The sequence below is a fragment of the Cololabis saira genome, chromosome 11, assembly GCF_033807715.1.
Source record: "Cololabis saira isolate AMF1-May2022 chromosome 11, fColSai1.1, whole genome shotgun sequence".
NCBI lineage: Eukaryota > Metazoa > Chordata > Actinopteri > Beloniformes > Belonidae > Cololabis > Cololabis saira.
Genome location: NC_084597.1, coordinates 17558123 through 17570802, shown reverse-complemented (window position 1 = coordinate 17570802; position 12680 = coordinate 17558123). Strand labels below are relative to the sequence as shown.

Below are 12680 nucleotides of genomic sequence, written 5' to 3'. Positions count from 1 at the left end.
TTTAACGCTGGCGGGAGTTGCGTGTTCCTCAGTTGTCATCTCGTCTGCATTTCTCTTGAACCTTTGAAATGTCACCGGTCACAGCTGAAGTTGTGGATGTATACAGCTGAGATTTAACTGTGAAGTATCCCAGAGTGCATTTCTCACCATCGCGCAGCTCTGAAATACAGCACTGCGAAACAAAATGTACTTCTAAGATGTTTTCATGCTCGAACGCAGTTGTGGCTGATTGATTATGATGGAGCCTGTTGGAAAATGTCCTCTGATGTCAGTGAAGCTGTGTGACATCATGAGGTACCTTGACCTTCTCTTTACAGTCGGAATTACAGTGTGAATTGCGTTCAGATTTTTGATTTATTTTATTTCCTAATTAGGCAAACATTTTCCAAGCTTGGAACTTGGGAACGTTACACATTTACTGCTGCTGTCCCAGACCTGCCGAGTGAACCCAACTCAGCCTCCTTCTGGCTGAGGAACCGCTCCAGTCTGGAGAAACTGCAGGCTGCAGGTGTTATATGCAGTACTCGAGTTGTAAAAAAGAATCAGGGGGGATGGTGGATTTTATCATATAGGAACAGATAATTTGTGCTCATTACAAATAATATAATATATTACAAATAATAGCACTGACCAAAACACCTGCAGAAATACTGCAGGAATGACATAGCAGCAGTTAAATGCAGCCTTCTGTAAGCTTTAAATATCCACTGGGCTTACATCAAATATATCAAAACACAAAAATAAAAAACAGTTTTCTGAACTTATCAATATGACTCTGTCCTTCACAGGATAAGTAAAATGGTTCACTGCAAAAACTCAAAATCTTAACAAGAATATTTGTCTTATTTCTAGTTAAAATGTCTCATTTTAGTAAAGAAATCTCATTACACTTAAAACAAGACTCATCACTGGAAAAAACAACAATTTTCACGTGTTTCAAGTAGATTTTCACTTGAAATAAGTAGAAAAATCTGCCAGTGGAACAAGATTTTTTCTACTTGTAATGAGAAGATAAATCTTGTCCCACTGGCAGATTTTTCCTACTTATTTCAAGTGAAAATTTACCCTAAACAGGTGAAAATTGTCAAATGTTATTTTTCTGGTGATGACTGTAAATGTTGAAATAGCAGTAAAACCACATTCATTGATGAAATTACATAAGGGATGGAAAGGGGGGATGGCAGTTTTACAGGGGGGACGATTTTGACCGTTTTTATTTCAGGGGGGATGCCATCCCCCCTCATCCCCCCTCAACTCGAGCACTGGTTATATGTCTAGGTCTGATGGTGTGCAGGGGTTCTTCCTACCTGACCACGTCCACGGCCCCAGCTCGGACTTTGGGGTCGCTCCCCATGATGGACACACTGGCAGCAAAGGACCCGTCAATACTGAAAACCACAAACTCTGTCCCTTTAGGAATGATGGTGAGATAGCTGTCTGCGAACGTATGGTCCCCTCTGGTAGACAAACGGCAGAGGGAAAGAAAAGATGAGAAGAAGAGTCATTATGAACTTGGAGTTAGAAGCGCATGCTTTGTTGTGGGATTCAAATAATTACAGTCCAGATACCTGGCCACCATTTTGACAGGATACACTCCAATACCCAGCCTTTTGCTCTCTGGGATTACATAAGAGACGCGTCCACTGCTGTTGGTGAGCTCTGTGCTGAACAACACCCAGTCTCCAGAGGGAGGCTGGGTCATGATGTGGATGTCAATCTGAAGGGAAAAGGATGCCGTGTCACTGACGCTGCCGTGATGTGATTACGTAACCCTGGCTTTTTGGGTCTCCACAGATGAAATGCATCTAAATAAATGCAATAAATTATCTTTAAATATTAATAAAACTAACTATGTTTTGTTTCGCTCAAATAGAAACCGAAGTAATATTGAAAATATACAGATAGTGATAAATGGTAGAGCTATCGAGAGGGTAGAATTTATTAAATTTTTAGGAATATATGTGGATGAATTTTTAAACTTAAGGAAACATATTGATGAATTAACAAAGAAATTATCAAAATATGTCGGCTTATTTTATAGACTGAGAGATTTTCTTCCTCTTGAAGCTCTCCTAACGCTGTACCGGTCTCTATTTGAGCCTCATTTAAATTATTGTAATGTTTTATGGTGTAATACATATCCAAGTTATGTGGACAAACTACAGATTTTACAAAAGAAAGTGATTCGCGTTATATCATGGAGCAAATTTAATGCTCCCTCTGATCCTCTTTTTTATGGTTTTAAGCTTCTGAAACTTACTGAGTATAACATTTTCCACAATGCCTGTGTAATGTATAATGTAGTTTTTAGACTCAATGATAGACTCTGTCATCTCATCCCCATTTCTGTTCCCACTCATGAACACACCACAAGGGGAAAACAACTTTTAAAGGGAAAGAAAAGGAAACTAAAATGTACAAGTTTTAGTGTAACCTGCAAAGGTCCAAAAATTTGGAATGAGCTTGGTAGTACTATAAAAGAGTCTGGATCTCTCTCAATTTTAAAAAAAAGATTAAAACAAAAATTATTATTAAATTATGTTTCTTGTTAAATTTTTTATGTACTAATACCTGATGTATTATTTTTATAAGAATATATTTGTATCTAGGAGATCTTTTTTTTTCCTCTTATTTAGGTTATAGGGATATAAGGTTATTATACTGTATGTATATGTGTAATTTATAGTCGTTCTGCTGTGTGTGACTGGGCCCCTATTCATAAGCTACAGTAGCTTCTGGGGAGTCCCATTTTACAAACCTCGTTTATTATCTGTATTTGTGTTTTTTAATTATTTGTAAAAAACTCAATTCAATTCAATTCAAAAAGGTTCATTCTTCACCTTCTCTCCTGTGAGAGTGACCATGTCCAAAGGACCGTACATGAAACGTCCCGTCACCGTCTGCACGCCGTCCTCTGTGAACACGGTGTCATTCACACGGTGGTTCGCCGTCACATTCTGAGAGGAAGAGGACACAACAGGGAATCGTTTTCAGCAGAACGTCTGGAAGCTGATTCCCCTTGTAGTCACAATCCTGACAGGGAAATCTTTTTTATGATTTATAGAGGTACCATCTCAGGACGGGAATGTTTCATGATCACTTAGAGAAAATTCTGACTTGATTAACACTTATGCTCCTCTTTAAAGCATACACGGTTACTCCAGGGAAGAAAGTCATCCCTGGCTCCTCTCATCTCCTCATATTACAATAAAACTATTCAAAAATGAATAAAAATCAATTTTTTCAATGATTCTTCTGGTGTTTAATGTTGACTAAACACTGGATGACTGGCTGCATATACTTCATAAAGTTTCTATAAAGCAGAGTCCTGTAAAGATCGGAGATCTCGCAAGGTCACTATTTACACAACTATGACCAGATTCCTTTGTGAATTAAAGGATATGATCGTTCCTATTTGGCTGTTGACACACGATGTGCCATGTGATCATAACACCACGCTGAGGACATCGGGAGTCCTGGACAAGGACACTGTGACGCACTGTGAGCAAACGGATCAGCCACACTGACCTCCCAACTGCAGAATAATGGCCTCTGATCGTCACTGATCCACATTGTTCACTGGGTGAACAATGTCGTCCTATTCTCGTCTGATACCTGACCAACAGTCCTGGGAAGTCTTTGTTGCATGTTTTGCTTTATGATGCATCAAATGTTCTCAGCTGGGGAAAGGTCTGGACTGTAGGCAGGACGGTTCAGTGCTGAAACTCCTTCTATAACGTCATGTGTTTGTAATGTAAGCATTGCTTTGCTGAAAAGATGCAAGGTCCTTAAAGATCCAAGGACTGTATATCTGGGACTTATGCCCGTTGAAGTCACTGAAAAGAGAGACATCTACCTCTTCAAAATATTGACTGTTGCTGCTAAGAAGGCCCTGACAAGACTCTGGATGAGAAGCGATCCCCCAGGACTGAGACAATGGCTCGACATTGTTGAAGAAATATACGCCATGGAAAAATTTACTTTTTGTTTGAGAATTAGAGGAAGGGATTTTGCTCAAAAGTGGCAAAAATGGTCTACATTTAAGGTCAAATCCCAGCCATGCCCTTAAAGAAGGGAAAGAAAAGAATGGCAAAATATTACATCTCCCCCAGGTAGTTATGTTATGATTGTTACTATCATTTTTTTATTTTTATTATTATAATTTTTTTTTTCCTTCTCTTTCCTTTCTGTGTAACTTGAAAAAGACAAAATAAAAAGTATATAAAAAAAAAAAAAGATGCAAGGTCCTCTCTGAAAGAGACGTCTGGTCGGGAGCAGACGTCTCTATGAAAACCCGTAGATGCCTTTCAGCATTGATGTTTCCTTTCCAAATGAATGAGCTGCACTAATGTGTCCTCATACCATCAGGCAGACTTTTAAACTGAGTGCTGATAACAAGCCGGATGGCTCCTCTTCTCTTTACTCATGAGGATCCATAGTCTCCAAAAATATATTGATTCACCTGACCACAGGACAGTTTTCCAGTTACCCTCGGCCCATTTAAAGGGAGCTCTGGTCAAGCAGGCAGCATTTCTGGAACATGTTCGCATTTGGCTTTAACCTGCATTTTATTTCTGGAAGTGCTCCTGAGACCACGCAGTGATTTTTATTAGAGACCACTTTCATTTGCTACATGAAGATCACAGGGATCAATTATTGTAGAAACAAACCTTGAACCTTCTTTTCATCTTCCATTTTTGGACTATTTATCATAAATTGTGCATTTGTGCACAAATAAAAATTATTAGGCAAGTCAAACTTTGCTGTCTACTTCCAGGAAAACTTACATATTAATAGATACAGAAACTCATGAGACGGAAAGAAATCTCACCCGAATTTTAACATGAGTCCTCTTGCGAAGCCACTTCTCTCGAGGTTTGGACGGAGTAAATTCAGATACTTCTTTGCCATCCAGCTCCAAAATACTGGAGTTCTCGTGTCTCATTACCTACAGACGGAAGACGGAATTAAAGAAAAAGTTGTTTTATCATTTAATTAAAAGTAAACTTAAATAGAGAAATATATATTAGAGAAACAAGCACTAACAAAGAAAATATATAAATACAAGGATACATTAATAAATATACAGATAAACTATGAATCTACAAAATGACATTTAACTGTTAATATAAATGTATAAAGCATTGATAAAAAAGTTAATAAAAACAGATGAAAAAGTTGTCATCTTAATTTATATCACTGTTTTATACATTGCTTATGACCTAAATCAATTTATATTTAATACTTATAGGCATATTTCTTAACTTATTAATTTAAATGTTTTCAAAATTCTTTAGTATCAGTCATCTCTAACTTAAAACAAAATGAAAGGTCTGGTTTGTACGTTGTAGTGACATCTAGTGACATGAACTGCAAATTGCAACTAAATGCACTACCTGTATGAAAATTTGAAAAACGCAATAAAAAAAGTCACACACTGGAACTGCAATGGCAAAAAATAACAGTACAGACTTGTCTGAGCAGGAATGAGACGACGTCGGTTGATTCCCAGTAGGAGGCGTGGAAGAGGTGGGGCAGCGCTACCGTCGGAAACGCTGTCAGGGCATCAGGACAGTACAGAGCGTAGTCCATCCTCTTACTGCCCCACCAGCGAGACGTAACTAAAACAGAAAGAGAGACACTGGTGTTCCTCTGGTATGTTAATATCTACTGTATGTTGTTTAGAAAATAAAAGTAAAAGATATAAAAGCAAGAGTAAATGAACACCGATGAGCTCCGTCAGGCTTGAAACACTCGCAAGAACACAACTGCTTCGACTAAAAGTTTTCTCTCCTTGTGTTTACAAATGATTCTTGTTTGGGGATTGAGATTAGGAAAAAACGCACAAGAAGGGTCATGGATTTTCTATTCAACTTCTGGAGATTGGACTATTGAGGAAGACTATCAGAGAGGAAGAGACCAGAGGATGAAGGACACAGTACAGGGAAAGAGGACGGATCCTAACATCCTTCATGTCCTCTTACTACACCTCCCAGGGTACCTTGCTCTATGTTCTTCCGCAACCCAGGGGATGGGGGCACCGAACTGATGCTTGTGATGTCAGACGTCATGTCCGAGGTCATGTCAGAGCTAACGTCCGAGCTCTGCTCAGACTCCACGCCATTGGGTCTCGGAAACACCCGACGTATTTTGTTGCGTGAGCGATTGCTTGGGCTCCGAGAGACAAATCTATTGTAGGGTAGAGGCAGGTGGGACAGCAGGCTGGGCCTTTTAGTGGGGCTGACTTCACATTTGTTTGCTGGTGGAGTGTTCGGAGGGAGGAAACGAGAAGGTCAACATACAGACTGTCAAAACGTGGTTCAGAGTGGAGAGGCTAGAGGTCAGCTTACTTGTGGCAATGTTGGAAGTCGTGTAAGAGTCGGCTACCCCCGACACCTGGCTGGCTATGCTGACCTCGCTGGCCCTGCGACTGCAGCGAAGGTGAGGAACCCCGGGAGATGGGGACGATGGGGACAGGCCGTCCACAAAGATATGCGACTGAAGAGAGTCAGCTGTGGAGACAAATTCATTAATAAACTAATCATTATAACTTTAAACTTGCAGTACAATACTTTGATCTCTGTGAGATGATATTCAGTAAAGTCAAAATAATTAACCCCCCCAATGAACTATTCAGCATTTCCTCAGCTGTCTGGGCACACAATGCTGCTTTTAGGGACCGTTTTACTGCTTGGGGCACAATGACAATTGTTTGGGTGCAGGGGATACTGAAGAAAAAAAGGATTGTCGATTTTGTAGGGAATAATGTACAGAAATCCGCTACCAGTCTAGCTTTAGGTTGCAGCTGGGTCTTTCAAAAAGACAATGACCCATAACATATGTACAAATTTGTTCACAGATTTAAATGACACGTGCATCAAGGTCCAGGAGAAGCCCTCTCAGAGCACTGATCTGTAGAGGGAGTTCAGGTTCAATGTCATGCTTGAAGACCACCCAGTCTGGAGAAGCTGGAACAATTTTCCATGCATGAAGCTTTTATTTAATAATAATAATAATAATAATAATAATAATAATAATAATAATAATAATAATAATAATAATAATAATAATAATAATAATGTATTTAATTTAATAAAGCTTTTATTTATTTAATTATATTTAATTTTATATATTTAACATTGTGTGCTTCTCCTGTCGCGAAACTAATCGCCCCCTTGGGGACAAATAAAGTAATTGATTGATTGATTCAAGATCCCTCAAGAGATATGTCACCTTAAGTCACAAAGCTCTTGATCTCTTCCTCTTTTCTCCTGCCTTGTGAGCTCTACATCTTTAGCACCCTTCACCTCTATTCATTATACTTTCTATTTGTGTCCAAACCATCTCAACCCAGCCATTTTGTCTGCAAGATGTCCATCCCTGGCTGTTCCATTGATGTTCCAATCAATCCTTGTTAGTCGTGAAGAAAGTCTTAACATCTTCAACTCTGCTACCTTTAGCTTCCCCCTTCTTGGTCAGTTCTGCCATATGCAAGCTACAGTGAAGGTCTGGTCTCACCAATGTCTTGAGAACCTTTCCTTTGATGCTCGCTGCTAGTCTTCTATCACAAATAACTCATGCTACTTATCTGGACCCAGTCCAGGCTCTGCTTGACTGACCAGCAACTGACTTTGGCTCCTCTTCTCTCTAGCTCATATCTCCACCTCTGCAGGTTTTCTTCCACCTGCTCTCACTACACATCACAATGTCATCTGCAATCATCTTGGTCTGTGGAGACACCTGTCTGAGCTTGACTGTCAACCTATCCATCACCGTGGCAACAAAAAGGGGCTTGACAATCCTTGACACGGTGGTGCAGCTCCTTTTGACCTTTCCCAAACTTTTCCATCAGCATTTGTCTAAGCAATCACGGCCCTGGTCATGCTTTTCTAAGCATGAAACCATTATGCTGCTTACCAACCATGTACATTTTTTTTTCTGAGTTTCTGCTACTCTTTCCCAGATCTCCACAGTGTGGCTCATCAGCTTTATACATCGGCCTTGTTTTTGAAAATTGGCAATCAAGCGACACTATTGATTAGTGTTTGTCAAGGGGTTAATAATTGCGGGCATAATTGGTAGATTTTTTTCTTATTTTACTTGAACGCATCTATAAATATATAATAGGGGTGTGCAAACAAGGGTACCTCACGATTCGATTCGATTTCGATTATTGGAGCTTCGATTCTTCGATTCTTCGATTATAACGATTGTCGATTCGATTCGATTATTGGTGCCACGATTCTTCGATTATTGTGATTTTTAATGCTTTTTTCCATACAAGATTGATTTTGTCTTCATCTGTGGCTACATTTGTAAATAAATAGCCAATCAATCAACTCAGTTCCTCTAACAACACTCATTAAGTAAATAACAAGGTTTTTTGAACATTTGACATGTATTTTTCAAAGACACAAAATAATTTATTTTATGACTATGTAAACATTTTCTCTTTGACTTACTTAACTTTGACCAGGGAAAGCTGCACTTGCATGAGAGCGCCCTCTATTGGCGGAAAACACTGAAAACGGTCAAGCCCTGGATTTAATGAGTTCATTAATTCAAGTAAACAAGATATGTACTTCCATCAAATGTATTTAGTGTAAACATATCTGCCATATTTCAAGTGAATAATAAGAAATGTGCATTCTTGAAAATGAAATGATTCCGCAGCTTATTCAGTCTGGAATCTGGAATCTGGATAGGATAACTTTTTTTTTTTTTTACTGGACCATAATCGATTACAAATCGTCACGTGACGCATCGCGATGCATCGACACATCGATGAATTGCACCCACCTCTAATATATAAATAAAAGACTGATACACACTGTCTGGGTGGAGCTGTGAGTTTGGCCAGTTGAGGACAGGGACTGGGATGGAGGTCTCGCTGATGGGGCTTTCCAGACAGCGGTGGGATGCTGCGCTTCCAGACTCCATCAGAAGCTGAGGGTTACTCTGCACAGTTTCAACTAAGACGCCAAGAACAGACGAAGGGATAAAAATAAAACTCACTCACTTGCAGCGTCAGTGAATTGTACTGCTGACAAATGTCTTAGGATGCATCCAGTCTCACCCAAGAGAGCCGAGTGTCCATCACCGAGAGGAAAGCGCTGGTAGCGGGGGATGGTGAAGGGAGGCAGCAGGTGAAACCTCTTGTCTAGGAGAGGCTCGACCCGGGAGGCTGAGGGGTCGGCTGGATGAAACAGGTTATAAACCTGCTGACAAGCTGGACGCAGAGCCGACACTGGAAGAGGGACAAAAAAATTAATAAAGGCATGGAATTCAAATGGATTTCCATTTGGATTTCAAGTATGGGAACTATGCCATATAGTCCTGCTAACGACCACCTGCTGAAGTTACATAATCAGTTAAATAAAGTCCACCTGTGTGAAATCTAAACATCTCATAATATCAGTGTTCCAGGTCATTTAGAATAAGTATATATATATATATTAGGGATGGGCGGTATGGACTAAAAAATGTATCACGATAATTTCTGCCATTTATCCCGATAACGATAAAAATTACGATTAAGAAAATAACATTTCACCTCCACCTTTGTAACTATAAATCTATCACCACATTCAGTCTTTGGAGCCCCCAAAACACTGCTCTAAAATAATACTAAATACTACTAAACGTCATCAATGGGAATTTATCTTTCTTTCTTCCTTCCTTCCTTCCTTCCTTCCTTCCTTTCTTTCTTTCTTTCTTTCTTTCTTTCTTTCTTTCTTTCTTTCTTTCTTTCTTTCTTTCTTTCTTTCTTTCTTTCTTTCTTTCTTTCTTTCTTTCTTTCTTTCTTTCTTTCTTTCTTTCTTTCTTTCTTTCTGGCTCATTTCCTTCCTTCATTCCTTCTTTTTTCCCTTCCTTCCTTCTTTCCTCCTGCTATCTCCTTCCTTCTTCCCTTCCTTTTTTCTCCCTTCCTTCCTTCCTTCCTTCCTTCTTTTTTCCCTTCCTTCCTTCTTTTTTCCCTTCCTTCCTTCTTTCCTCCTGCTCTCTCCTTCCTTCTTCCCTTCCTCTTTTCTTCCTTCCTTCCTTCCTTCCTTCCTTCCTTCCTTCCTTCCTTATTTCCTACCTTCCTTCCTTCCTTCCTTCACGTACGTTGTGCGTGGATTTAACGCAGAACTATAAATCAGCTTTACACAAAAACGTCATCAAGGGGAATTTATTGTTTTTACCGCAAGATGACAAATTCTTATTGTGAGGAATTTTTTTGACGGTATATCGTGAACGGTTAAATATCGCCTATTCCTAATATATATATATATATATATATATATATATATATATATATATACACACACACACACACACACACACACACACACACACACACACACACACACACACACACACACACATACATACATATATATACACACTTCTTCTAAATGACCTGGAAGTCTGCGACACCACCAAACAGGTGGCACCATTCTGAGCTCAGGGACATGGTTCTGCATTACTACAGGTCAGACTGGGTTGAAAAATAAATAATATACAGCACTTTCAAAATCCTTCAGAGAACCATGAAATCTATTATAACAAAAATGGAAAGGATATGACAAAAAAGTGCTGCCAAGAGAGGTCATGGACTGAGCAAGGAAGACATTAATCAGAGAGGTAACAGAAATACTAAAGACAACCATGGAGAGCTCCACAAAGCTGGATTTAATCTAAAAACAATAAAAAAAAAAAGAAAAAACATTTCAAACAAGCCAAAACTGGCATGAGTTTACCAAAAGGCATGTGAGAGTCCTCTCAAGTGTATTCAAGAAGGTATTGTGGTCAGTTGAGACTAAAATGTGACTTTTTGGTCATCAAGATATATTATAACTGGTACAAACATTACAGTTCTCATCAGACCAAAGCCACCATCCCCGTATTGAAGCATGGTGGTTTCAGTATCATAATTTGGATGTTTTTTTTGTTGTTGTTTTTTTATAGCAGGAACTCAAAACCTGGTCAGAAATGAACAGAAAATCTTTATTGAGGAAAACCTTTTTCAGTTTAGCAATTATTTGAGACTGGAATGGAGGCTGAACTTCCAGGAGGACGATGACCCTGAGCATTGTGCAAAAGCTAAACACAAGCAGTTTGAGGAAACATTTAAACATTAAAGATTGACATTTACTTTCAGAAACCATCCATCAAGGAGGAGCTGGAACAGTCCAGAAGAACGGCCAGGAATCCCAGCGGCTAGATGAGCTCAAACTTATAGACGCATATTTCATAGAGCCATATTTGCTGTTATGTGGCAAACGTAGCTCTAGAAAATAGTGGTTTTATGCAAGTGAATATTTATGCATGGTTAAATTTGCTATATATTTTTTCCTGTTTGCTGCTCTATGAAAATATTTGGGATCCTCAAAGTTGAGGGCATGTCATGTAAATCAGATGGTACAAACCTTCACCCAAAAACCTGTTTAAATTCCAGGTCCAAAAGGGCCAAAAATAGTAATTACAAGACAATCATTTTGTATCAGTTTGTAGAGTCATAGTACTGTGTGTGCATTTTCTTTTAAATCTGTCCAAACAGCTGCAGGTCAAAGGGATGCAGCAGAGTCAGAGTCTTGCCTTTATGAACTCGTTTTCACATATTCTTCTTTTTCACGCACTGACATGAGAAACAGGACCTATAACCTCAGACATCTGTGTCTCAGCTGCTTGGGACAAATATCACACACAGGAAGAAAAAAAAATCATATGCTACGTGCTCATACAGAAGATGAAAAGAAAAATTAAATGAACTTTCTTACCATCTAAGGAGGGGACCACAGTCTTCCTCAGTGCAAGCACCAGACCCAGAGGAGAGCCAAACAGGAAGAAGTCAGTCACCTCGAAGTCGAACTTCCCCAAGGAGCCTCCCTCCAACATGGTGCTGTTGCTGGAACGCCGTGATCCTGGATCCCCGTGGAGAACACTGGAGTGAAGACTTTTCAGGCAAAAACAAAATCACATATCCGCCCGCTTAAATCATTTCATCTCGGTTTATTTTGTGTCCTTTCCTGCGTCTCACCTGGACAGGAATGCTTGGTGGTGTTTGATGGTGTCCAGTTCGTACGTGGAGGAGTCACTGCGCTTGCGTGGCAGTTGAGTCTTGGGGTCATCTGGGCCGGAGCAGCGGGGAATGTCGATGTTGCTACGGCTGAGATGTCGGCTTCCTTCAAGGGATGGCGAGGATGGAGAGATGCTGTTTATGACGATGCCCGGAGAAAGAAGGTCTGTGTCCTGAGAGACAAGGAACGGTAAACAAAGAACATTTTCAGGGAATCAGGAATTGCTGATAGTTCTGGACTTGTCAAGACCAAAGTACTAATAAGTTCCAAGACAAACATTGATGTTTACTGTTAATTAGGCTGCACGAAGACTGGATTTTAGTGTAAAGTTCTCAAGTTTCCAACTCCCCTCTTCTATTGTAATTTCGACCTCATCCTGAAATTACAAACATCCACCTGCCAGCTCGATCCATTGCCAACCTCTTAGTCACTGCATGCCTTCCCTCTCTGTTGCCCCTGATAACCATCATTCACTCCTCCATAACCTCTGGCTTTGTTCCATCATTTTTCAAATCTGCGGCTCTAACACCTATTCTCAAGAAACCTGGTTCTGATTCCAACAACTTCAATCACCTTCTTCCGATTTCCAACCTACCTTTTCTTTCAAAAATCCTGGAAAAA

The 12680-nt window shown here is 39.7% G+C and overlaps 1 protein-coding gene across 2 annotated transcripts in view; it reads right to left on the bottom strand.

Annotated features, from left to right (window-relative positions):
• The window catches only part of LOC133455042 (membrane-associated phosphatidylinositol transfer protein 2-like), a 113261-nt gene that overhangs the window by 13385 nt on the left and 87196 nt on the right, over nucleotides 1–12680 (bottom strand). Inside the window, exons 15-25 of one of the 2 annotated variants that reach the window (XM_061733857.1) lie at nucleotides 12020–12231; nucleotides 11760–11935; nucleotides 9077–9247; nucleotides 8832–8972; nucleotides 6351–6512; nucleotides 6002–6259; nucleotides 5473–5621; nucleotides 4832–4948; nucleotides 2841–2957; nucleotides 1569–1717; nucleotides 1308–1457 (exon numbers count right to left, since the gene is read on the bottom strand). In XM_061733857.1, coding sequence (XP_061589841.1) covers nucleotides 1308–1457; nucleotides 1569–1717; nucleotides 2841–2957; nucleotides 4832–4948; nucleotides 5473–5621; nucleotides 6002–6259; nucleotides 6351–6512; nucleotides 8832–8972; nucleotides 9077–9247; nucleotides 11760–11935; nucleotides 12020–12231 — 1802 coding nt within the window. The remainder of the gene's footprint in view (nucleotides 1–1307; nucleotides 1458–1568; nucleotides 1718–2840; nucleotides 2958–4831; nucleotides 4949–5472; nucleotides 5622–6001; nucleotides 6260–6350; nucleotides 6513–8831; nucleotides 8973–9076; nucleotides 9248–11759; nucleotides 11936–12019; nucleotides 12232–12680) is intronic. The other variant, XM_061733858.1, reaches the window with a different exon arrangement.